At 41.1% G+C, this 26,395-nt stretch overlaps 2 protein-coding genes across 3 annotated transcripts in view; both read left to right on the plus strand.

The window, feature by feature from the left end:
- Positions 1 to 12,593: 12,593 nt before the first annotated feature.
- LOC142993190 (doublesex- and mab-3-related transcription factor A1-like) lies at positions 12,594 to 15,015 on the plus strand. The gene is made up of 2 exons (XM_076143883.1): positions 12,594 to 13,200; positions 13,480 to 15,015. The coding sequence occupies exons 1-2, from the start codon at positions 12,714 to 12,716 to the stop codon at positions 14,253 to 14,255; spliced, it is 1,263 nt and encodes a 420-aa protein (XP_075999998.1). The 5' UTR covers positions 12,594 to 12,713; the 3' UTR covers positions 14,256 to 15,015.
- A 340-nt stretch (positions 15,016 to 15,355) lies between these two features.
- LOC142993059 (glucosidase 2 subunit beta-like) overlaps positions 15,356 to 26,395 on the plus strand; it is a 93,878-nt gene continuing 82,838 nt past the window's right edge. For both annotated transcript variants that reach the window (XM_076143666.1, XM_076143667.1), the window contains exons 1-6: positions 15,356 to 15,538; positions 15,841 to 15,957; positions 18,481 to 18,576; positions 20,266 to 20,323; positions 21,317 to 21,434; positions 24,733 to 24,847. In XM_076143666.1, coding sequence (XP_075999781.1) covers positions 15,370 to 15,538; positions 15,841 to 15,957; positions 18,481 to 18,576; positions 20,266 to 20,323; positions 21,317 to 21,434; positions 24,733 to 24,847 — 673 coding nt within the window. In that variant the 5' untranslated portion in view covers positions 15,356 to 15,369. The remainder of the gene's footprint in view (positions 15,539 to 15,840; positions 15,958 to 18,480; positions 18,577 to 20,265; positions 20,324 to 21,316; positions 21,435 to 24,732; positions 24,848 to 26,395) is intronic.

A 26,395-nucleotide genomic window follows, 5' to 3' on the forward strand; every position in this document is an offset into this window, starting at 1 on the left:
TCTTACGAGTTCCACTTGTGGTACTTGGAGCGCCCCCTGGTGGTACGTCAAATAGTGTTGGAAATTATTCACAAATAGGTTTAATTTGTCATGAACCGACTGCCACATATCTCATTCAGGTTTTTCTATGAATTTCATTGAAGTTGTCAGGTTTGGTTTATTCTGAGGTACTACGTGGTTCACAAAAGGCTTGAGAACTGTCTCTATTCTTTATGTATTTACCTATGATTGATCTTATAAGAGGAGAACATTTCACACCCGATTGATAAATGAAAACAATCCATCAATTCATTGTCACTTTCTTCAAAAAAAAAGAAAGAAACAATAGAATATGAGGATAATAGAATTACATGCAGGCCTGATGTTGACTAGTGGACCAATCTCAGATCACAGGAAGTGAAACACTGATTGACAGAGACAGATTGGCTTGTCTTGCCGGAAAAACTGTTGCATTCATCTGTCACTGCAGGCTTGTTGACAGAGGAGGAGAAGTGTTGAGTAATGGTCTGTAACGTTTTGCATCACATGACCGTTTTTGAGTGGCAAGTGCAAATTTTGAGAGCTAGTTTGTGATCTATTGCAGCTCAGCCCCCGGCAAAGAGCTATCAGCTACACCATTTCTGATTAGCTGCATTTCCCCTCTATGTTTTAGTGTAAATTACAGTAAACACAACCTGAAATGATTACATAATTAGCAGCATTATGGCAAAGTTATTATTAAGTTTTAAAACGCCTATGGATGCTATGATTTCATAATTTATCCTAAAATTCATTCATTCATTTCATATACAGTAGTTAAATATTTGCGTATAGAATGTGGTCTTTTGAAATTACATTCCTTTCTTCCTCCCCATCAAATAAGTAAAGAAGAAAGAAAGAAAGAAAGAAAGAAAGAAAGAAAGAAAGAAAGAAAGAACGAAAGAAAGAAAGAAAGAAAGAAAGAAAGAGAAAGAAAGAAAGAAAGAAAGAAAGAAAGAACGAAAGAAAGAAAGAAAGAAAGAAAGAAAAAGAAAGAAAGAAAGCACCTACTCTACCCTCATATGAAGTTTAATTTAAATAAAAGTATGAGAAGGAGAAGAAGAACTGTGTGTCCTTGACAGAATGACAGCAGGCTGACCAGACATCTGGTCCATGTAGCTCCTGGGCTCCATCCCTCTGCCTGTTGTAACTCTGCCCCTCCCACTGCTCCTAATACCCAGCATGAGAGACATACAGCCTGGTACGACTCCCTGGGTCTCAACAATGCCACGGCTTCCTAAAACACAGGGGAAACATTTGGGGATTACAACATTGGCTCTTCGGAGTCGATCACCTAGAAAATAGAGTTGTGAATAGGGGGGCCCAAACCAATATATGGTCACTGGCAAGAGAGAGCTGTCCAAAGAGCACAGTGAGGTGGAAGGAATATGCACATGCTGGGTGTGGAGAGAGTGAATTAAAATTCAGCCATGGATAAAAAAATGTGGCATTTCTCACATTTCCCATTTTGCTAACAACAGCAGTTAAATTTGCATGAGTCAATTGTAGTTTGGGTAAAAAGCCAAAGTGGTAGTGAATGATTCGCCTGTTATTACTCTCGTTGTGCAGAGGCTTAGTTTTAGCACATTTTGATGCAGGAAATGATGAGATTTACTCCACTCACTCCAGACACCTACTGCTGATGAGTCTACTTATGCAATTACTCACACAAAATATCCTCCGCTGCCATTATTGCCACAGCTGTGAATTATTCATGAGGCTGAGCTCTCTCAAGCATGTGTGCGCTGCAAACTCAAATGGATTTCACATTTGTATACTTGCTGGCAAGTCCTGACATTGCCTTTATTAAGATAGATGGCGATTTATTGTTGATCAGACTTCAGCAGCAATAATTGTGAACACCGATGCGTAGAGCTGATGTGTATGTGTCTGTATATTTCAGCATCTCACCATGATGGAATGTTAAGTAAATGTGGATTTCTAATTGAGATTAGCTTTGTTTTATTGTTGTTATGGCATTCCTCTACCGACACCCCTACACACCGCTTAAATTTGGGGAATGTGCTGCATTCTGACTCTCACACTCCACTGCAGCCCATTGAGCAAACATTAATGTGCATAGCAGAATCTGATTATGTGGGGCAGTTTACACATGGAATTTCGCTATGACATCATGATCATGTTGGAATGGCTTACTTAAATATCCAACCTTATAGTTTATTTGTTTTGGGAAAGTACTCTTGTAAAGCAAATATGGAAGCTTTGCCAGGGATAAATTCCATAGTTGTCCCCGATGTTTACCCCTGCTGAGAGTGCATATTGGATTGCACATAACGCAGGTACATTGCCTTCATTAACACAAAGTGATCTAGTTCAGTTCTATTTGCTCACGCTTCTTCTGCTCTTCTTTTGGCATTTGTTTATCATAAATTTGCAAAAGAAAAGGAAGATATATAGTATAAATGGAGCCCACAGTTACTACTTTCAAAGCACATTTAGTAATAAATATATATTTTTTCCCATACTGTCCTGATTTGACTCCAAGACAGTGTCTTTTCAGAGCACAGTTTACATTAAGTACAAAAGAGGCCGTTGTTTAAAGACTTTCACACCTTGAGCTTGTTAATTGTAGTTTTGCTTGTGCCAAAGAGCGATCGTATTGCAGAGACTCTGGTAAATCCACTTGAGGATAAAGAACTAAAAACTCATTCTTCAGCTACACAGTACCTCTCTGTGCAAGCTGAACATTACTTCAATTGCTATAGATAACAAATAATTATGCGCAAGATATATAAACATGTCTAATAATCTCAACTGTATTTTTGGAAAATAGTTATGCTCTGAATTAAAAGAAATGCATCATGTGATTCTGCAGCAATTTAAATTAAGAATGAAATGCCCTTGCAGGGTGCAGATATCTTAATACATCTAAAAATGTGAATCCATCTAACAAACTACCTGCTGAGTTTTTGGTCAAACTTTGGTTATTAAAACAGTGCTGAAGTTGCAGTTGGTTTGGAGTTCAAATCTAAGTATTCCTGCTTTTCTCAAGTAAAGACGTGACAGGAAGCAAGAACGCTGTAAATGGTGAAAGCTTGCTCAAATGTTCTCTAATAAAAGGTTTCAATGTATGGACCTAAAATTTAGGTACACAAATAAAATGTAGCACTTTGAGTAAGTGTGTGATTACCTGAAAATTCACCTGCACTTTTCTCAGTAGGCTCCTAAAAACCTATAGGTGTTTCTCCCAACAAAATGAGACTTTGATGTTTTCCCCTGTTGTGTTTGACTTTTGTTGCAGGTGGACAGGCTGCTTTTATTCCACACTAGTGGGGTAGCAGGGCTTTGGAGCCACTGTGTTCACAGTTGAAGCTTTCATCTCATTTACCGACTGAGGAAGTGTCATGCTGTTGTGGAGTGGTGTGTTGTTTTGTTTTGTTGGAAGGGGCAGCCTCAGCTTGTCTTCCTCACTGGGGGGGTTGAAGCACCTTGTTTGCTATTGGAAACCAGGTTGTCCTTAATAAGAAAAAAGTCCAGGCATTGATTTGATGCAATAGTATTTGGGATTAGATGTTGCAGCACAGGCAAAACACAGCTGGGGTAAAAACAATTCTCCCTTCAGGAGGTAGTTTTCCCTTTGGGGAATCCCGTACCCCCTGCTGGCCTAAGAGGATCAAAGCCACGTCTTCAGGGAAAGGGAGACAAATTTGACAAATTTCAGGATGAAAACTAAATCCTCCTATTCAGGCAGAAAAGAGGAAATGTGCATTAGCCTAATAGGCTAAAAGAGAATTACATCAATTCTTCCCAATTATATTAGATAAGTGGATAATTTAAAGGTTTCTGCTTGTCTGCTAAATTCTATTTCACTGTAAACTTCAATTCTACCCAAATGAACACAATTTTCAATGTCATTTAAACACAATAATTACGATGACATCACCCTAAATCAACATAGGCCTACTCTGGTGTAGATGATCAATTTACTCAAGCATTGACAGGATCGGATGTATTATTTATAATAAAAGTAAGACACCTCTGCATTCCCTCATGTTCATCATGCTTAAATTAAGTAATCACTCACGTACATTCTTAAGGAATTCCATCAGATTCATCCATGGGTACATTTTAACTTGAATTTTTAACTTAAATCATGTAGAAATCTACTTAAAAGGTATTGAATTCCACAACATTTATACTGAGGCCTGCCATTAAAACAAGTGGGGAAGTTAATCACTTGTCAAAGGATTCGTTATTATAGGAGAGGGGCAGGTCTGACAAGAATCGTACAAAAGAAACACAACGGAGGCACTTGAGTTTCAATGAAGCACTCTGCTGTCCTTTGTGTCCTGTCCTCGCCCCCCTCGTTCTCACCAGCAGGTTGTTTTCTCGTCCTCTCATTAAGCCCTGATCCCAAAATTAGAAGCTCCTTGAAACAGGCCATCTGACCGCACTGTGACCCAGGCCAGGGCAAGGAAAAGACAGCGGTGGCGGTGAAGTCAGTAAGGATTGGTAAACGACCTATTAGGCAATAAATATAAGTAGCAATTTACGGGAGAATAACAAAATAACAGTGGTGAAAGAATTACTTAGATCCTTTAAATACACCATTACGCACATAATTCCATCAACATGATAGTAATAGCAAAGAGGCAGTGTTAACAATAGTGTGAAGTTTTACATTAAACCATTTTCAGAGTGATAAATAATTGATTTATTGATTGTACGGCCAGCATTATGTCTATACTGTATATATCAAGATATTTTCCTATAACGTATAATGTTTTTGGTTTTTCTAATAGTCCCAGGAGATGAATTATGGATATACTCTATGCAAGTTCATAAGCAAGCGTCTCTAGTCCATAATAACCACTAAAACCAATGTAGAACAAATCCAAAAATAGGAAGAACACAGAACTACATCCCTCTGTGTAGTGGAGTTTTATGTACAATAATTCCATCAGAAGTATAAAATTGCTCAAAATGTAATGTTGAGGTGCTGTTTATTCCAGTAAGAGTACTTGGCCATTTTCCATCTCTGCATGTTAATAAACAAAGTGGTTTGTTGTGTGAATGTTGCTGTATTTGCAGATGACACTCTACTATTTTGCTATCCTAAAGCCGGTATTTTCACACTCGAAACTTGGCCCACACACACACACACTTTCGACAGTCACTACAACTATTTCAGCCACTCAAATGATGCTATGCTTTCAAATCAACAAGAGGCTGACTGAAGGTGCTTCAGGTTAAATAAGGATGCAACCTGTTATGATGTTGAAACACTTAACCTTCACGCATACCAGTATGAAATGACGAACTGCTTACTTAAATTCCCTGTGGTTTAATCTTACATATTTCATGTTGGAAAAACAACAATTGATAATGCATTACTTCAGATCAACTTACTGGGAAATTCAGTTCATAATTAACTTAGCAGACTTAACAGGGCCAATTATTCAAGCTAGTTTGTAAAAAGTTTTAGAACTTCAAAGTGGTGCTACTTTCTCACACTCCAAAGCTTTGAGAAGAGGAGCTTAACCAAACTGGAAATGATGGAGCTGATAAGTCATGTGTGTGATTCAGGGTGTCATGATCAGATAAATTCACCAAAGCGTCTGAACTTAAGGTTGCAGTTCTTTAAAATCTAATACCCGCATTGATGTTGGGACTTCAGTTGAATAATTATACAACATCTAAACTGATAAAAGATCCCATTTATCTTCAGGTTTGTAGACGGGAAGGAGTGAGAGCTTCAAAAACCTCCCCAAGGATTCATGTGCTCCCTCATTTGTAAATGTTTTTAAAAGTTGTGCTTTGTTCACACCTGTGGTCAAGGCTTTATTTTGTGTTTTTGCTTTATCTGTGTTAGATCTGCATGCAGCCAGCATTTTGCACTTCATACTTCTGAATAGAGTGCAGTGTGTATTGTTATCTGTTCCTCTGTCTCTGTACTTCACTGGCTATGCCACTGGCTTTGAACCGTGGCCAGGTGCCAGTCCATGTAGATGCTTGTTGCTATGGTGTGGTGCCAACGGCACTACAGGGAAGGAAACAAATCTTACTCAACTTTAACCAATGTCCTACTATGGTAAATTCTATAAGTAAATTCTATAATTCAACATTTTACTGGCTAAGTTTTCTATCCGCTTAAGCCTAGAGTCGAAAATACTCAAGAGACACGCGGTAATAAATCTAGAACGTCTTAAGGAGAATTCAAATAAAACTGAGACCAAAAAGGTAAATCCATTTCTGGCAGCCTTGAACCAGGTAGAGCAGCCTTCAAGCAATGTTTATCTGACCTCTGCTGTGTTCATGCCGACTGGGAGGGTTGAATAAGTGTACAGCAATCATTCATATTTCAGACTTGTAGCAACTTCAGGAAAACAAACAAGAAGTGGCTGAGAGACTGAGGTCAGGCCAAATTGGATTTGTCCAAAAAAGGGTCGCTGACATATAAAATATGATTAATAACTTTATTTCACCCAATATAACTGACAATGTCAAACACCAAACAAACCTCATGGTTCATGGCCCCTACAACTACTAGTACTTCAAAAACTCAGTACCAGGCTTGAGTGGCTTGTCTAAATTCTAAAGCGAGTTGTTATGAACCCAAGACCTAACCCTAACCCTTTTATCACTCTGCTTTATTATTTGTGCGACTAGATTTAAGAGAAACCTTCTTGTGGATATTATTTTTAAAAACAAAAGCCCTGCCGCTCCAGAATTTAATATTTGCTTTATTTGCCATACTGTAAACTTTTATCCCTTCAATTACTTAGTGGCTGGATTGCACACATCCACAGAAAGTAGCTCACATCCACTTGATGACTACATCCGACTACGTATGACTTCAGTAATGCATATGCAATGAAATAAGTAAGGTGGAAAAAATAAAGACAGCATTGTGCTCTTTCACTTCAACTGTAACAGATTTATCATGACTCAGTGGTTGTGAGAAATAGACAGTTGAAACATTATGTTTTGGTTGGTGAGTTTGCTGGTATGCTAGGGGCAAAGTGTAAAGACAGTTGAGCTGGTTAGGTAGGTGTATCTATGAGCAAAAGTCAGAATGTTGTTCCTGCTACAACTTTGGGACATCCAGTAGTTACAAAATGTATTCCTCCAAATGAGCTCAATGCTGTTTAAAGGGATATTTATGACAAACAATGCGATAACACTCAATGCATACATTCAAATGAACAAAGATGAGTCAATCATTCTTCCCAAGCATCACACATGCAGTCTGACTCAGTAATGCTGCCACTTTTCTGATGGTTTTGTGTTCCCTCTAATCTGATTCACAGCTCCTGCCTGATTTGTTTACAGATATTGGTTACTATCAGGAACAATGTTTTATGATTTCTAAGATGTAATTTTCTGTCACTGTAGGCTGGGAGTATTTTCCCATAACACTCTTGTGGAGATGCACAGCGCTGATGTCTCTGAGCCAATCTGATAGCACATTTACCTCCATCTCTTTGCGCCACCTCCCCCTCTGCGTGTTCATACCGTTTTTCTCAAAGGTTTCCTGCTTTTTTTGTGCACATTTTATTTAACAAGATAACATGTGCTGCTTCCAAAAATTCCCCTGCTTTGTCCCCCTGCTGCAAAGTGTTCTGCAAGCTTTCCTCACTTTCTCAGTAGCAGACAGAATGACGAGAGAGCCTCTCAGTCGAGGCCCTGTAAACAAAGCTTTGGAGGTCTGATTGTTGCATGTTTGCATATGAGAAAGGTTGGGAATATTGATAATATACATAGGCCAGATTGTTTTAGAGCTCTATTTACTCCAAATGGCTCCTTGTCTTCCAATGCAAGCTTTGCTGAAAAGAAACAGAAGATCTAAACTAAACAAAAGCGAGACATCTTCTTTATCACAGATACATTTTCTTCATGGTTTAAGTGCTTATTCATGTTTGCTAAGTGACAAAGGCATCCTCGCATCTGTCAGTAGCCCATCCATTTCCTGCTCGATTACATTTTTACTGCTCTATCAAGTGTCACATTTTTATGGGAAAAAAAACACACACGTAGAAACCTGACACTTCAAATCCATCACAGAGGGTTTTGCTCATCTGCCACTAAGATATGCATTGTGAAGGCTGTCCTTGTAAGTGTATCGTTAAACAAAGAGATGTGTTTGACAGGAAACAAACAGAGAGAGTAGCCAGAGTGAGTGCACAATGAGGAACTCATCGATTTTAGCTCTAATCTGTTTAGACAGTGCAGGTTGCATTCACTGGCACCTGACCAGAACGTTTCCAAGTGCTAATGTTCCCTACCACACACACGCACACACACACACACACACACACCTTTGCACATTATTAGCACTCGAGCACACACCAAACTAGTGGCTACCTGTTGAGAAGCGAGCCTGCATTTCCTCACAGATGTAAATGAAGCAATGTGTTGATGCAGATGTAATATGCATGATTAAAATGTGCACACGGGTGTATACCCACACAACCATGCCCACACACGCACATACACACACATATAGTCAGGGCTCTTGAGCAAACTGAGCTGCTGTTGGCCCACTATTGTTCACTGGCACTGAGGCATTGCCGGGCTAAGTAAGGGGCCCTGATGGATACCTACCAGGCTCAGACCACCAATAAAGGTGTGAGGGGAGGAGAAAAGGACAGTGACTAGAGATAGTGAGTGGAGGAATACTGCATAGGGGGTAAGAAGATGACAAGAGATAGCAGATTATAGTCCCGGGGCATTGGGAGCAAAATGCATTGTCCCATGTATTCAAATGCACAGGTGTGTGTATAAACGTATGTGGACGCTTCAACTGCTCTCTGCTTAGGATGTGAAATGATACACCAGATGTTCAGATAGAATAAAAATTCTAGCTCCAGGATATTTGAACAACTCCAACTGAGTGCATTTTAGGCAGAAAAATAGTGATTACCTGAGATATTTTTGGCATTTAGATCAATTAAAGAGGAGAATATCATTATTACTTCCAATAGGATTCATATTTAGGAGAATTACTCAAAATGTTCTCATCGGGTGTTGACGAAACTGTGGTCAACGATCAATAGGTGCAATTTCAAAGATAACATTACGTACTCAAATTGTGTGTTGGTGATTATTTTCAAAGATCGTGTCAAACTAATTGTTACATTTTGAGCCAACATTTTTACAGAACAAAACTACTTGCTTTCATCTCCGGAGAAAGTTTCTGTGTTTCTGTGTGGATGCTTGCAGAATTATAAATTGTGCTGCAGGCGTTGTAAACAGAGACGCGAGTCCAACCGCACGGCAACAGTCAACATCCTTCGGCACAAAATAAAAACAGAGGAAATGATGTTGAAAGCACTAAAGCGATGTTCCAAGCTGAGCTGCGCTGAGCCCACACATGCAACATGGAACACATTCAAATATACTTGGAAGAGAGCTTTGAAATATACCAAACTGGCACTGTCGCAAAAATTGCAAATACATATTGAGATTTAAGACACATAATGACGAGTAAATCTGTAATGCGTAGTCGCACCAGCAGCCCAAACAACCCGATGACCCTCACTGGTGGCCCTTCACCCTGTCAGCAGTGGAGAGGAGGCAACTGTGTGGCACTTGAGTGACAAGAGTGCGAAGAGACTGATGAGAAAGCAAACACACTAAAGCCAATGCCCTTCACGTGCTGAAAGACAGGGGAATTTGTTGTAATTTGAGTGCTGCATTTAAAAGACAATGCAGCAGTCTTGAAATTTAAGACGCTGCAATGTAGCCATGTCAAAGACGGGTCATGTGACGACTTCTTCAGCTTCTATGATTCAGAGTTGGTAACAATAACATCTGACTTTCTGCCATTGAGCATGAAAAGTCACAGTTATGGCACAAATAAATGAGTAGTTCAGAATAATCACAACAAGCCTTTCATAATAGATTTACAAGTTGCAATTCGGACTCCAAACATAAGGTTTTTGTCGTGATATTCGCTTTAATAATCCGTTTCCTTTCCACTCTGCTCTGCCTTCTTACCTCCTCTACCCACACCCCTCTGACAGTGTGAGACGTAATCAGGTTTTGTGAGATTTGCGAGTAGATTAGCAGCCACCTTTGCGTGAGATAAGAACTTGGACCGATAAAGCCCTGTCCCGGGAGGCACATGCTGTGATGAAACACCATATCTGACATGGGCAGATCTGTTAAGAACACAATTAAGACACTGTCTAGTCATATCTACCCTTACTGCACTTATCCCAGATAATCCCTGCAGCTTGCTCAGTGTCAGGGGTCATTTTATTCCCAACTATGTTCTATAATGCAGGGACTAGTGTGCACTTGGGTGTAAAATATTAATTTAGTAAGATGTATATTATTATCCTATTACAGACTGGTAACCCACTGCAGAAATAATAATAAGCTGAATGTACAATACTGTCATTTTTATCCATAAATAAAGCAGTGTTCAAAACATTATTTTTTCCTAATTTTCGCATCTGTGTAATTAGTGAGTACGGCTGAAAATGAACCCTTGTGTGATCAGCACACACACACACACACACACACACACACACACACACACACACACAGGGGATTGACACAACCTTCACACGCACCAGTCACCCCCTTCGTGCATGTTAAGGTTGTTGCTTTTTCATATAAACCAACAGACAGGTGAGAGCAGCTTAATGTGCCTGGATATCAACAAATCCAAACATTAAATTCCACTTCACAATAGATGAAATGATAAACGACCGCATGTGCGTCCACACAGCAAACATGCATCTGCATCACTGGCATTCATTTGCTGATGTTTGATATCCGTGTTGATGGACGCATCGCAGATTATCGTCGTGTTCGGGGGTTGTATTCAACAGCTGGAGAGAGAGAGAGTCTTTACCGGCCCCTATCAAGACCCAATCCTTCCGGAACATCTTTCTGCAAATAGCAGCACTCGCTCGGTCTCTCCATACAAGTCATTATCTAGCTGCTTAAACACATTAGAGCATAGATTGTGTATGTGCACATGTGGTGATTGTATGTGTTTGTGTGTGCATATTGCAGCACCAAAAAAGACATTAGATACCTCATGCAGGCAGCTGATAAGATCCATGACTTGGAGTGCTCAGGGGGGTGGTGGAAATAAAGAGACTGAAAAGGACGGAGAAAGTGAAGAAATCAGTCACTCATAAGTTTAATTCTAAATTCAGCAGTTTTCCTTTATCATCAAGACCCAACACACACCAGTGGGTAAGCCTGGTAAGATAATATTAGGGACTACTTCAAGCTATATCTGCATCACATTATTGCATATTATAACAATAGCAATTTGCCTCGCCTTCACTGCAGCAGTCCCTCCTCAGAGATCCTCTTAAGGGAATCGTTATCTTTGTAAAACTCCTCAAGGGGGTTGAGTGCTTCCATCCACTGCCTTTTTTTTGTATCTCCCATCTATTATTCAGAGGGTGTTTGGCGGAATCAAAACTAAAGTGAGACCTTACAATTGCCGATAATTGTGCAATGTGTAATACTTAAGACTGCTGTCATTCTTACCGTTTCATTTATCATTTCAATGCTCGTTTGCTCCTGGCATATCGCACGAGTGGAATGGAATTACTGTACCCACACATTGGAGGTGGACAAAAAAAACAGGAATAGTTAAATCTATACTGCTCAACTTTGACACAAAGTCAAACATTATTAATTTACAGGGTTTCAAGGATATTGGGTGGGATTGCATGTGGGCAATACTACTACCTGCGAAAAGTGTGAATGTTTGTCTGTGTGTGTGTGTGTGTGTGTGGGTGTGTGTGTGTGTGTGTGTGTGTGTTGCATATGTGAAAATGTATCCTTGTGTGGGCAGCAGGCCAACATTGTTTTAGGTATGCGTTTCCCCTGGTGAGCGCTGGTGTGTTTGTCACATTATGCCAAGTTGTGTTCATGCAATAACGGTAAAGCAATCTGTTTGCGTGTAACTGGATCCTGTTCCTGGATCCTGGATCCGAGAAGAAATGAATGAAACATGTGACCAGGTGTGATTAGTTCTCCACCAATCTTGTTGGGGTGTTTGTTGACAGATGGGACCTTTTGTTCGGGTAATTTGTTCAACAGAATAACCAGGTAGATAATTACCTGTTCCTTACTCCTGTTCCTTACTTGTTCCTTTTGTGACAACCATTGTTGTGTAAACATCTTAACATCTTAACTGTGAATATTCATTGCTCAGTAGTAGTATCCAGGGGGGGTTATTGTATCTAACTGACCTGAAGGAACATTGCTTTTCTTGGATATTGACATACAGTCTGTTAAAGTTTTAATCCATCAAATTCCACTGCTTTGAAGGCTAAAGGTCAAAACATAGCAGGTCAATATGCAATAGACTTGGGTTGAAATATTATTGGATGTAACCCACGGGGCACTACTATCAGGAAATTCCTATTGAAGAGACGATGGATTGTGTGCTGAGGCCTAAAACCTAAAACCTAAAAAAAGTGGTGTAAAACGTCGCCATGCTGTGCAGGCTCAGTTGCATCAGATTAGGCCGCCGTTCATCCCGGATGCAAATAAACATGATGGGGTCTTAACAGGTTTGAGCGGAAAGGGGTGTGACCGCGGTGTTGTGTTTCACGTCCAACCACCTGCGGAGGAGACACTTAAAGCGCTGGTTCGTGTAGCCTCGGCAGCAGTGCAGGAACGCCGGGCTTCCAGAAAGGGTCACAGCAAACTGAATGACAACACTCGAATAACTGCGCTTCATCCTTCAGATAGCAATGGACGGCGGTAGGATCAGACCGCTCGGCTTGACCGGGCACAGCAGCAATCCACTGTCTGTTGGCGGCCTGCAAATGCCTCCTTCTCTCCTGCGCCCTCCGCCTCTCTTCCTCCGGGCTTGCACCCCGACGCTGGAGAGAGGCTACCCCCGCACACCTAAGTGCGCCAGATGCCGGAACCACGGCGTGGTATCCGCGCTTAAAGGCCACAAGCGCTTTTGCCGCTGGCGAGACTGCGTGTGCGCCAAGTGTACGCTGATAGCAGAGAGGCAGCGGGTGATGGCGGCGCAGGTGGCGCTGCGCAGGCAACAGGCGCAGGAGGAGAGCGAGGCCCGGGAGCTCCGCTTCTTGTACCCTGGAGCAGCGACGAGCGCCGAAGCCGGGATCTCCCAGGGGTCACCGACGGGTCCAGGAGCGCCCGCGGCCGGCAGCAGCAGCGCCAAGACGGCTCCCAATTTCGATGTTTTCCGATCAGAGACGCCAAAAGGTGAGTTGAGCTCGGACGGGAAAGGTTTTAATTTGTTTTCATTAACGGACTATTAACAAGTAATTCGAAACAAGCTGGAAAAGTAATTTATTGTTCTTACTTTTTGTTTAAATTTATGGTTCTTGTATAGCTCATAATCACTACTTACTGTATTAATTTACCCCTAAAATGGTGACGTAAATCTATGTAACTTTACATTTCAACGGTCATAGTGCATAATGAAAACAAAGGATGGCCGATCATTCATAACCACCTTTTCTTCTTCTGTCTATATTTCAGATGATAAATTCAACAAGTTTGACTTGTATAACGGATTCATAGATCGCCCTCTCTTTGCCCCTCACACCACACGCCTGGCCTCTCCAAGTGACAAGGAGCTTTCCTCAAGCAAAGAAGCCTCCGGTGCTGTATTCAATGAGGACAGCGCAAGTCCATCCCCGGCATTTGATCAGCGGTCAGACCACATCGAGAGCCCGCAGAGATCGTTGTCCCCCTCAGATCCAGAGTCAGGGTCTGAATCGGAGAAACCCAAGGAATACCCAACTCTTGACCGGGACCCGACCCAAATCATGGCCAAGATCTTCCCACACCAGAAACGGGACACCCTGGAGTCGGTGGTGAGAACATGCAAAGGTGACATTGTGAAATCAATTGAACTCATGTTGCACTCCAAAGAGAACAAAACAGACTCAGATAGTTTGTCCCATGCACACACAAACACGCTCAGGCCTGCGATGGGTTTGCCCAGCGCTCTGGGGAACAAATCTGCCTTCTCCCCCCTCCATGCCACATCTACACACACCGGGGTAGAAGGCCTGTATGGGCTCAACCCTCGTCTGGGCGTCAGTCCACTGCGACTGGCATATTCTGCAAACGGCACTGTGGCGAGTTTTATATCACCATACATGACATCAGGAATGATGCCAGTGTTTCCTCTCCGTCCACCCCTGGACTCCTATTCCTTCCCAGGCATGATCCGAGACCTTTCTTATCTCCAGAGCAAAGAGTCACTGTGCAGTACGGGCCTTTACTCACGAATTAACCACGAAAAATGACTCAATCATTCAGCTAAACTGTGGAAGAGGCTTCTGGTTTACCTTCACATTCAATGGCTTAAATTTAAGTGCCTAAAACTGTTTGTTGATTGATATCACTGCACAATGCCTTTCAAGTTCGGTGTTTTTTTGTTTGATCTTATTTCAACGTACTTTTTAAAGTGTATGGTACATTTTGTAAAAATTGATTATTAATAAAGTCATCCAAAGATGTCGTTGTCTTTCCATTGTGTATATCTATTATGATGACACTTATTTGTACAATTTGTTTTAAAGTCTTAGGTATATGCAGTCTGAGAAAATTTCCTTTCCTAGAATGAAACTCCGGAATAGTAGATGGGAGATCAACAAAATTTACAAATCACACTTCCCAAAAATAATAATAACACGTTTATTGATTACAATGATTATTAGACAATTAAAACCAACAGTTGTGTCAGGCTGATGCAGTCCTTGATGCTGATGCAATGTTGGCAATTTTACTACAGAGATGTTTACTAGCACATGTTTCAATTTACATTTTATCTCTAAGATGCTGTATTGACTTCCTCTGTTGATTTGAAACATTTAACAAAAAAGGGAAACATTTTCTGCAAACCTTTCTATGCAAGTCTACAAACAAATTCTGTATAAAGTACGTGATTTCTGTGAACATATTTGAGCACAGCACATTTTCTTCAAGAAATTTATTTCTAGTTCTGTATGCAAAACCTTTTTTTCTGCAAAGTATCATCACGAGTACCACGTAGGAGTTTAGTTAGACTCACTTCCTTTTCTGTTTAGTTGCTAAATTCCAAATAAGTTGTAATTTATTATCTCCTGACAGCTCGCAGTTGGTATATGGTTGAAATGAATCCTACTGCATCTCGTGCTGTAAAGTTCAGTCTCTCTATATGTCGTGTTTTGCTTATATGTATAAATGTTTTATCCTGAATAAAAGTACTCCCGGTCTCCATAGAAGTTGATCAATTGTGTATTGCAGCGTTGAATTAATGCGGCCAGAAAAACCTTCATCTGATTGGTCGTTGCAATCACGGGGTGCACGCGAAAGCCAATGGGAAGCTTCGGCATCCCCACGTGACCCCGTGTTGCAGGAAGAGCCGGACATTTTGATATGCTGCAAGTCGACATTGACTCTACTAGGACGTTTGAGGCTGTTTCTCTCGCAATAGAATGTTGTCAGTGCACAGTTCACTCTGACATGCATCTCTACACAATCCTCGTCGCCATCTTTTGGTGTGGTTCCGTAGATTCGCGGAAAATAAGAGGCATATCTTCGTCCTGTAAGTGCGCAGCTAGGTCAACGCTAACAATATGTTAACACGTGTTTATATTTCATTGCAGAAGCATTGTGATACCTACAGACAATATTCAACGTTTACCTTTGATATTAACGTACTTCGTGAAATAGAAAGGCAAAGGTTCCAGTTTCGTAACCACTTTTTCCACGAATACTGTAAATGATACAGTGGAAATATACTGTATACAACATCTCTTGTGTTTCTGTCTCTGTGTTGCATGTCTGCCTACAGTTTAACGTCACAAACATTCCTCAGGCGTCAATTTCCCCCTTTTCTTTCCACAGACAAGCGGTTCTACAGGGAGAAGAAGTCATATTTGTGCTTGGATGGTTCAAAAATCATCCCCTTTGAGCAGGTGAATGATGATTACTGCGACTGTGAAGATGGCTCTGATGAACCTGGTAAAGAACTTGGTCTTACTCTCTCTTACACTTATCACGTGTTCCCTCATCATAACTGCATGCTCATTGCTATCTTCAATAAAACAATTTGGCAAAAATAAAAAAACCTCTACTGCTTTCTATTACCCCTACCTTTCACGGCTATTTCTAGTTCTATTAGTTTTTGATTAAGAATTGTGTATTTTGACCATTTCTATTTAAATAATATGCATTTACCACTCTTATTTAAGGATTGTTTAATTCTTTTTAAGCATTTTGTAGTGTGAGTCTCTGTCTAGCCATGAAACATAAATCAGTTTTCTCACCAAAATGGCAGGACTAGAGTAACTACCCGCCTGTCTGGAGCCCAACTTCATGATTCAATTTCATTACTCATTAAAAGTATATCCCAACGCTACCATACTCACATTCCATTCCAGAGTGTGCATAAATCAACTTCACCATCTGATGTGGTTTCACCAAACTAGGGATGAATGTATAACTTTTGTTAATTGGAATGCTCAATGAGATGGTTGGGAAATGCCTTGAACTGTCCAGCGCTCTTTGTTGTGTGAGATACTTAACAAGACCTTATATTAGATCAATTGCTTTAATGTAAGATGCAAGGTATTTTATTTCCAAGTGGACTTGAACTGACAATTTCCCTGCATCATTCAAAAGTGTGTAGATAGAAGTTGGCAGCTCCTGCACCAAATTTTAATCGGTTGTGCTCATCACCTGCGTCCTGTTGTCTTCTCCAAGTAAATGCAATTGTTTTTTCTAGAACATACAGTATTGTGAGCAGTGAGGGCTGTGAAGCGTGTTGTGCAACAAGTGTCTGTACATGACCTGGAGGACTGAGAGCCTTCTCAGTCCTCCAGGTCATGGTATCCAAGGAAGGTTCATCCTCAGGCAACTGGACTTGGTTGTATAAGCTTGAAGACATTTCACCTCTGATCCGAAGGGCTTCTTCAGTTCTGACTGACAGAGATTTCCAGGAAACCTGGGCCCTGGACTACGAAAGGAAGCTCAACAGACCTCTGCCTTGTTTGGTTAGGCTGGCTTGACAAAATTGAAACCCGCAATCAGGCTTTATCAGTAGCACATCGCTGTTAATCAACAGACTTTGTTAATGTTGGCTTTTTTAATGCAGAGACGTGTGTGCTCCCATAAAAGCGTGTCTGCCTATAGGAACAATATGGAACGGTCATGTGCGGCATACAGGTGCATCTCAATAAATTAGAATGTCGTCGAAAAGTTAATTTATTTCAGTAATTCAATTCAAAAAGTGAAACTAATATATTATAGATTCATTACACACAAAGTTATATATTTCAAGCCTTTATTTGTTTTGATTATGATGATTATGCTTTACAGCTTATGAAAACCCCAAATTCAGTATCTCATAAATTTGAATATTGTGAAAAAGTTCAATATTGTACTCTCACTAATGAACTCAAATCACCTGCAAAGGTTTCCTGAGCCTTTAAATTGTCTCAGTCTGGTTCAGTAGGCACAATCATGGGTGAAGACTGCTATATTCACATTTATTGAGATGCACCTGTATGTCATTTCACTTCAGAGGGAGTTGTGTGTTTGTATTTTGTATTAAATTCCTTTCAAATACAGTTAAAATAAAGATGAATTTCATCTCACTTCATTCACAAAATACAAGTTCAGTGTCATTATTATATCTTGTTGTGTTGCTCTGATCAATGCCTTTAAACTGAGCATTATTCTCATTGTTATTGTTTTAGTTGCAATCTCAGCAGTGTGAAACGCATGGCAAAGCAAGTAAGAGTCACACATAAAAACTCTCTGCCTTCCACCAATAATCTGTAGCGTTGCTAAAGAATATCCTCGAGCGAATTTTGCCACTATCTAAACAACACCCCCTAAAGATTTGTCATGGGGATCCTGCAGGAACGGTGATGCTATTCACCAAACAAGGTCATTGGACAAATGGGGGTTATGTTTCAGCCTGACTTGAGCTCCAACAAATGGACCAGGATTGGTGAGGAGCATAAATTACCATAGCAGCAGTGCGTTCAGAAGTGAATTAGCTTCATGACATCATCAGACATGAGCTTCAAAATAGGATTATATGACTAACCCCTTAATCATTCTTGGTAGTACAGGCCCCCGCGGAACCCCTGGGAATCACTGATAGGTAATGAGAGGCAAGATGTCTTCTAGCTTTTACAACCAGTTACGTGAGTCTGTTTACACGTTAACACAAAGATTAAATGCATATTCTGGAATTGTTCTTTATTTTTGTCAATCTTTCAGGGACAACATTTAATCAAGAGAGGTTTTGCAGTAGTTTGTCATCTGCTCTTGGGACAGGGAACAGCAAGGGGTCACATCGGGTGGTGCAACCAGCTTTAGTCTGCCACCTACTGTACTGGGGTGTGAAGCACACTTAGCAAGCACCAACTACCACCAGTAACTTGATAATGTATAGCTGCTGTGTGTGGAGTCGCATCACATTATATAGTATGTATGTATTATGCAACACTAACCTCTGCTCATGGACTCTTATAGGCACCTCCGCCTGTCCCGGTGGCCGGTTCTACTGCACCAATCTGGGTTTCCGCCCACGCTACATACCGTCATCACGGGTCAACGATGGCATCTGTGGTAAGCATTTCTATGTGGTATACTGTAGAGTGAGGAAACCTTGCCAAACCTGACAGATTTTTTTAAAGTGAGACAATGGATTAGCAATGTTTCCTCCTTCAGCATTAGGATGGAATAAGATAGAAAAGGGCAGTGCTGAGTGAAAAGGATGGAACAGGTTATTCCTTCTGCAAATGAATGCCTGGCTTATTTGTAGCAACTTGCTGGTGAAAAGGTGGGGCACGTATCAATGTTTGTTTTGAGTGTGAGGTTTTACATTAAATGATAGCATCCTGTTTAGTTATGGCTGAATGATCAACATTGGAATAGGGATGTATTGTATTTTGACAGAGCTGTGGTCTGTTTGTTCGTACAATTGTGAATTATACTAAACCAGTCAGTGTAGTCGTGTAAAATAAAATGGTCTCATTTATGGTTTCAATTACTCAACGTCCTAAGTGTAATAGGGGTAGAAAGAACAAGCTGCCTTTCATAGGAGCAGAACAAGAAGAAGAAGCATGCAGAGCTTTTAAGAAGAAGATAACACTGTTTACTCTCTCCAGGTCATGGACAGGAATTCATAGTTTACTCACTGTCAGAGGGGTGGTGTGGTGGAATTTGCCGTGCACAGTGCCACTCCCTTTTTGTTGCACAAACTGACAGAGATAAAGAAAAGAACCCGACAAACAAACCTCTGCTTTGTAACATACACATGCTGAGGCACAGTTATTCACACTCCTAACTCAGTATCCCTTCAGCGGAAGCATCTCTTTTTTCTCAAGGCCTTTTTCCATTCTGTCTCTTGAAACCTGCCACACTCAATGCCTAATTAGATCGTTTTTGAGCCCCCCTCCCTGTCTGCTTCTGTTCTTCAGGTGCTTCCCGCGCAAATCAATACATTCCGTTGTCGACATTTCTTCTTTCAGCAGCTTCTGATGCCATACAGCCATAGCGGGTAACCAAACTGGAAGAATGAAAGAGCAGTAGGGGGAGATTTCTCACAGGCTGCTGCTCCCTTTCCTCAGCTCAGCGCTCCTTTTTTACCCACTCCCACTTGTCTTCTCATACCTTCCCTGCCATTAATGCAGCCACTTAATAGCGAACACTTCATCGCTTCTCCCCTTTGACGGCTTGCTGAGAGATGTTCATCGACTTCCTTTTTGGTGCTGTAATGCTCTCGTTCCACTGGTTACCAATGGGGTTCTGGATAATTGAGGAGTTTCACAGTGTGACTACTCTCGTGGGTGAAACATCTGAAGAGAATCCAGATCTGAGCTCTTACAAAACACCACGTAATTGAACCTATAAGTGGCTGATCTCCGGAGGCCTTTTCAGAGTCAGAGAGAAAGAGAGAGATCTCATGCAGACGCCACAATCTTTCCTTTATCTGTCAGAGAATTGACTCACTAGATCAACACATCTGGTGTTTCTGTATAAAAAAAATCATTTATCAGAAATGGAAGGCTGGTAGATTATTTTAGCACCTTGCAGTCATGACTTCTTCTTCCTATTTGTGGAATCTTGATTACAATTCCACTTAAGAGTCCTGGGAATGTTGTGTATTGAAAGCATGTAATTGGGTCATCACATCGTCTTTTCCCAGATGGTCACAATTGAATTTCCGGGGAATACTAGGACTTCTTGTTGATGTGGTTTTAAATTCCGCGACCACGACATGAATGAATTGGCTTCTTTTGCTCCTCTTATCAGATTGCTGCGACGCTTCAGATGAATACAACAGCCACACTCGCTGCCAGAACTCCTGTAGGTGAGTCCACTCCTCTCATTCCAAGTCCAACTGTTTGATCAGAGATTTCACAATACACGAAATCTGAAGTAAATACAAAGTTATTCCATGGTATTTGGGAAGTATATTTGAAAGTACTTTGAGCAGAAAATGCAGCTTTATTTTTTCTGAATTATCTTCCATCATTAGGTTACTGATAATAGCAGCTGTGCTCTAGTCTCTGGTCTGTGCTTCTGCTGGGCGCATGTGGCAGTGACTCATTCGTTGTGCCACCAGGGGGCATGGTGTCACTTTGATTAAAACTCGCTGTAGTTCTGTATGCAGGCTCCTATGCCTCCTCATTGGCATTAAGCTTGTTCTATTTTAAAGTGTTTGCGTTACAAAAGTTGTATGATGAAGACAGACTGACTCACCATCCATCATGTTATTTGTTAATTTGTATTCAATCGCTGTAAACGCTGCTCTCCAAAATCCCATGCTGTGCTGCCTCTTGGAAAGAGAATCTAGTTTCTGTGGAATATAAATTACATATTGCCTCAGTGGAAATCAGTAAATAAAAATGTTTATAAGAACTCGGTCTGCTCCAAGGTCATATTTATCGTTTTCTCCAAGCCGTATTGCAAATAGCGGCCATAAAATGATTTTGAAATGTAGCCCCATGTGTAAGCGCATCTTCTATTACAGTAACCCACTTCCTTTGTTGACAATCCTCTATTATTTCATTCGCCGCCATATGCCTCAAACCACATACAAGCAGAGTATATCTCATTATGATCTCACAAGGTCCACACTATTATTGTGTTTGCCAGACTTCAAAAACAATTTAGTTCAGCCACAGAGCATCGGCCCACATCTTATTTACTCTTCTATTTTCCCATTTGGATTCCTGCAGTATTGTGGCCCCTTAAAAATTGGATTGTGCCATCTCAATGACCATAGCAGGGGTAGGCAATGTTTTCTCAGTAATGATGGTTGTGTGCATCCTCTCTCTCTCTCTTGCACCCTCTTCTTCAGGAATCTGGGGCAGCGGGAGAGAGCGGCGGTGGAGGGCCAGATGAGGAACTTGGATGAGGGTCTGCGGCTCAAGCAGCAGCTGATTGAGGAGGGGGTGCTGCTCTGGAGGGAGAAACAGGTACATGGTCAATCTGTTGAAGTAGCTATTACTATATGACACCCCAAAAGGAAAAAGCTCCATCATTGTATTGTTCTGACAAATTGTGCCAGAGGAAAACAATCTAAGTGAATTGATCAGCCACATCTCTCTCTCTCTCTCTCTCTCTCTCTCTCTCTCTCTCTCTCTCTCTCTCTCTCTCTCTCTCTCTCTCTCTCTCTCTCTCTCTCTCTCTCTCTCTCTCTCTCTCTCTCTCTCTCTCTCTCTCTCTCTCTCTCTCTCCCCCCCCCCCCCGTCTCCCTCTCTCCTTTCTCTTTCCTCTCGGATTTCCCATCAGCTACCAAATTAAGGCAAAAGATTCCCCTAATCCCTGATGTGAATTTGCAGCTTGTGCCCTATGATATGATTTTACCATACATGTTGATGACAGGAAACCTGCTGCTACAGGCATCTGCTATGCAGTTGCTAACTTCCGCCTCACCCCTCTGTGCACTTAGTTTTTGGCATGTCAAAACAAGATGCTTTCCAACTCAAAGAAAGCATTTAATGACTCTATTTGATCTAAATTTTGTGCCGTGTTAGAATGTGAGAGCCCCAGCAGATATACTCCGATCTCAGTGTACCATGTCTCAAATGTAGTTAGTTGTAGTTTGTAGTTTGTAATAACTTATCATCTGTAACCCATAAACATAATCAGATTCTCTTCCTGCCATCAAGTCTCCATATCAGCATCTCTAAGGATTTCAGCTGTGACTCTGTTTCATTTGCAATCACTCTAAAGCAGCACAGTGTAAATGGTTGGGGGCGCAGCAGAACAAATAAACAAGAGTCTAAGTCATCAAGCCCGTTTTGAATCAACATGCTCATTTTGCAGCGCGTCATGATGAGCATAAACTACTTCTGCAGGTTTTCTCCTACTCCCCATTAGCAAATTTAGTTCAACAAGCTCAAGTCCAAATTGAATTGAAATTGAAACCGAAGATGTAGCAAAATAAAATCAGTAGATTTAAAAGGTGAGGCTCTCTTTTAAAAATATTTTTCATTTGGGTTTAAAGCATTCATATTACTGAAAGCCGTAACTCAGACACATGTCACAAGTGCCACATAAGTAGATGTTTCAAATGTATGGTAAATAGTAAAATAGTAAATGTATTAGTATAACTTACATTATTCTTGGCCATTTGTTCTACCACACATTTTTTAAAACATTCTTTTTCACATTCTCATACAAACACTCACTCATGCCTGAATGCCAGCCGATGGTCCTCAGCATGTGAGCTATGAACCTCCTTTTTTGTCCAGTATTTCAGTTCTATGTTCTTCTCTGTAGCGGCTGAGTGGCAGATCGAGGCTGAAGTGTCACCCGGCTCACCAAGCCTTGCTGCACACCGCACTCCCTCTCTCTCAATGTGTCTCTGTTGATATGGCAGGGTTACTTTGGGGGCCCCCATATCAGCATACCTTACACAATGACACCAAAATGAACTCCTCTCATGGTTCAAGGGTTACCACTGCTGGATTTGAAGGAATGGAATGATAGAAAATAATAAAATTAGAGGCCTTTGCACAATGGATGCAAAATGTGTGCTCTATCCGGTAGTGGTAAGAATAGTTGCTGTTAATTGACCACAAAGACACAATATGGTGGTGTTTAATAAAAACCTCGATGAAGTGGTCTCTAATTTGCTCTCTGGGGGTTGGCCAAATCTCAGGGCACATTTTTATAAACAATATTACTAATGGATCTGTTTAGTTCATCTATTTTCTCTAGTCCCAGGTCTTTTTCTTTCCAAGTAGTTCCACAGAAAGGAGGAGGATTGCACTTAACTCCTAATTTTTTAGATGTATGAGATGAAAACTTCATCTTTTTAAAAGTCTGACTTTTCCATAGGGCGTATCAAAAAGCCTCTATCTACGGTATGTTAGTGAGTAGAAACTCTAATGTTTTCCGCATTAGCATTTGGCGCGTCGCATCACTGAAATGTCGGAGGAACCTTTGACGTCACTGTTGTTATTCACGAGCAAATATGCTCTTGTACGCTCAAAATGGATGCCATAAATCAGTGCAGCAAACTGAATGCGGCTGAGCAAGCGGTATGCCCCAGAAAGGTAGTCATCCCTATCCGAACCGAGCAGAATCCATCACTGCATTATGAGTGTCCCTGAGCTGAGATTGGAAGGCTGTATTGACACACACGCACTCGCACTCGCACTCGCACTCACACACACACACACACACACACACACACACACACACACACACACACACACACACACACACACACACACACACACACACACACACACACACACACAAACAGTCGCACAAGCCCGGCTGCGCTTTCATATTAATTGGTCCATTACAGAGAGTGATGATAGGTTGTGCTTGGCTGTCAAAAGTTGTCATTTTTGGTGCGACAGCAACACCTCCTGACGCAAGTGATTTAAATAGTCCATTGTGGCGTCCCCGATGGCTGTCATACAAGTTTTTTGCAAATGCATGGACTTGTTGTGGTGAGGGGGTAGATGTACTGATCTACAAAGAAAGGTATAGAAAAAGAACAAGTGAAGGAGTCAAAAACACTTAAACAGTTTATGCAGCTCCCATTCCACTTTTCTAACGTTATTGGGTATATCAGTTAAGTATACCCGTGTCGCCAGTTACACTCGTTCAATACAATTGTTGATGTAATATTCCTTCAATAGGAAATATGTGATCAGTGTTATGTATAAAGCAATACGGGGAAAATCCGCTGTGGTATGGATAAACAAGGTGCTATTGAAGGTTCATGCTGAAAATTGGATCTATGAAAACTCCTAATTGGTCTACATAATGTACTGGAGAATACCAAGAGAGCCCTATATCCAGTATTGTGGTCCTTAACGGTCAATTCATGTTCACATCATTTTCGTGAAGTCAAATGAAATTGTGGAAACGTTGGCTAATGCCATCATGTCATTTCCATGTGCAGTGGATGGCGTTTGATAATGAGGGTGAACAGATGAAAGACAGTCGAGATTTTAATTGTATTTTCTCTCTTGTGAAGCAGTGGATGTGTGCAGAGTGACATGGGGGTTTGAACTGAAACTATTCATCTCGAATTTCAGGGCTATTTTTATCTACCCCTGTTAGCTGTAAATGTCATGTGAATTACATTATGACTGAGTTTGTTCCAAAAATCTGATATTTGTCAGGATTGGGGACCTCATTTGAGGGAAAATGAATGAATAAAGTCCAACTATAAGTCCCACATAGTGTACAACAGCTGTGTATTAGGTATTTTATACTGAAATGTGTTTTTATATTGGCTCTATTCAGGCCCAGCTCAGAGACCTTCAACAGGTAGCAGAGGACCTACAGATCAGATTAGAGGGCCACAGACGAAGGACACAAGGGGCCGACCGCCTCAAAGAGCTGCAAGCAGGGGACAATGGTAAGTGTTACGCCACTTTCTAATACCCTGTCATTTGGTCAGAGTGTCTATTAAATGCAATTTGCACAATCCACAGGACCCCAGCAGTTTGGAGAAACAGTTAGGTCATTTCTTAGAACCACCACAGGGTAGGATCATGCAACAGCTTCCATTTCATTTCAGCAGTGCCTCACATTGGACTAAAGTAAATTGGCCTTAGCACCTCTGGTGCGATGGTCATGATGACAAATGGTAGAAGTTTAAAAACAGCCGCAAGGGTTAAATACAGGAGCCTATGTCATGGTAATAAATGGAGCAGCGGAAGAGTGCTGAGCACCAGCATATTGCAGTCCCACAGCTCTCCTTTTACATTTCTCAAACCCTGAGTGACAAGTTTCCTGTGACTCTGAGGAAAATTCCCTTATCATTCAAAGCACAAGCTGGCTTGGCATTTAAGTGATGTTCAGACTTGCATTTTCTGAATATAAGGATGGGAATAGGTTCAATTATTTTTGCATTGAAGTCTCGAAGGATTCAGGTATATTAAGTGTGTGTTGTTGAGCAGCAGATAGGGGGGTGGAGTTAAATTAAGTTTTAGATTTTTAAATTGGATTAGCATCAGCCCTCATTTTGGCTTTTATTTTTAAATATTGAATCCCAAAGGGGTTTTGGAGGGAGGAAAATATTCAATAATCTATGCACATATCTAACAAACTGACACAAATCAAATAACTTATATTTTCGCAAAGCTTTTTGTTTTGTCACAGGAATACATTCTTTATCTTCCTGTTTTCCCTCGATCAAACGCATCGCATCCCCTCCAAGTCTTGAGGTTGCAGAGTCGTCTACTTTTTAATACTTTGCTGTCACGATTCAACCTTCCTTGCCTGCGATGTCCTGAAGTGTTGTTGATTGATTTTCTGTCTCTTGTCAAACTGGCCCCCCGAGTAAAAGTTTTGATTGTAATAAAGGTCATTTGACTTTGGTGTCACCACCGAGTGTGCATCCATCATGCTTCCCACAGTGCTTGCTGACCTTTGCTAGGCAATTTTAATGACATGCTAATGACACGTACGTGGGCGTCACTGGATCCCTGCCTCGTCCTTTTGTTCCATTACTGCTCATCTTCAGGGCGTAACAACCATCAATTTTCATTTCTGTGGAAATGTTGGCATCGCTCCATGTTAGCTCTCCGAGGCTTTTTTGCACATTAATGACACTTTTTTGCATTTTGTACATGTTTGTAGAAGTTCCTTTGACTTACAGGCTCATGTATTTCTTCAGCTTCTCTGCTTCCTGTGGCACTATATGTTGATTGATCCTTGTACTGCAGTGATAAAGCACTGTTTATCTGACAACAGTATAACTTGGCATCAGCTCATGGCTCCCTGATGAGCCTTAAGGTTGTTATTCGGGGGGGGGGGCAATCTGAAGGCATTTTGATTTAATTCAAAGTCAAAATGCACAGAGTAGAGTAGGGATTGAACAAGTGAAATAATGATGGTGAAAGCTCATTTTGTAGTCTTCAACTGTTAAGTGTGGTGTCATTTTTAACGTGCCTGAGTGTGG

The sequence above is a fragment of the Genypterus blacodes genome, unplaced genomic scaffold, assembly GCF_046128005.1.
Source record: "Genypterus blacodes isolate CSIRO-AG114 ecotype Tasmania unplaced genomic scaffold, CSIRO-AGI_Gbla_v1 ptg000027l_1, whole genome shotgun sequence".
Classification (NCBI taxonomy): domain Eukaryota; kingdom Metazoa; phylum Chordata; class Actinopteri; order Ophidiiformes; family Ophidiidae; genus Genypterus; species Genypterus blacodes.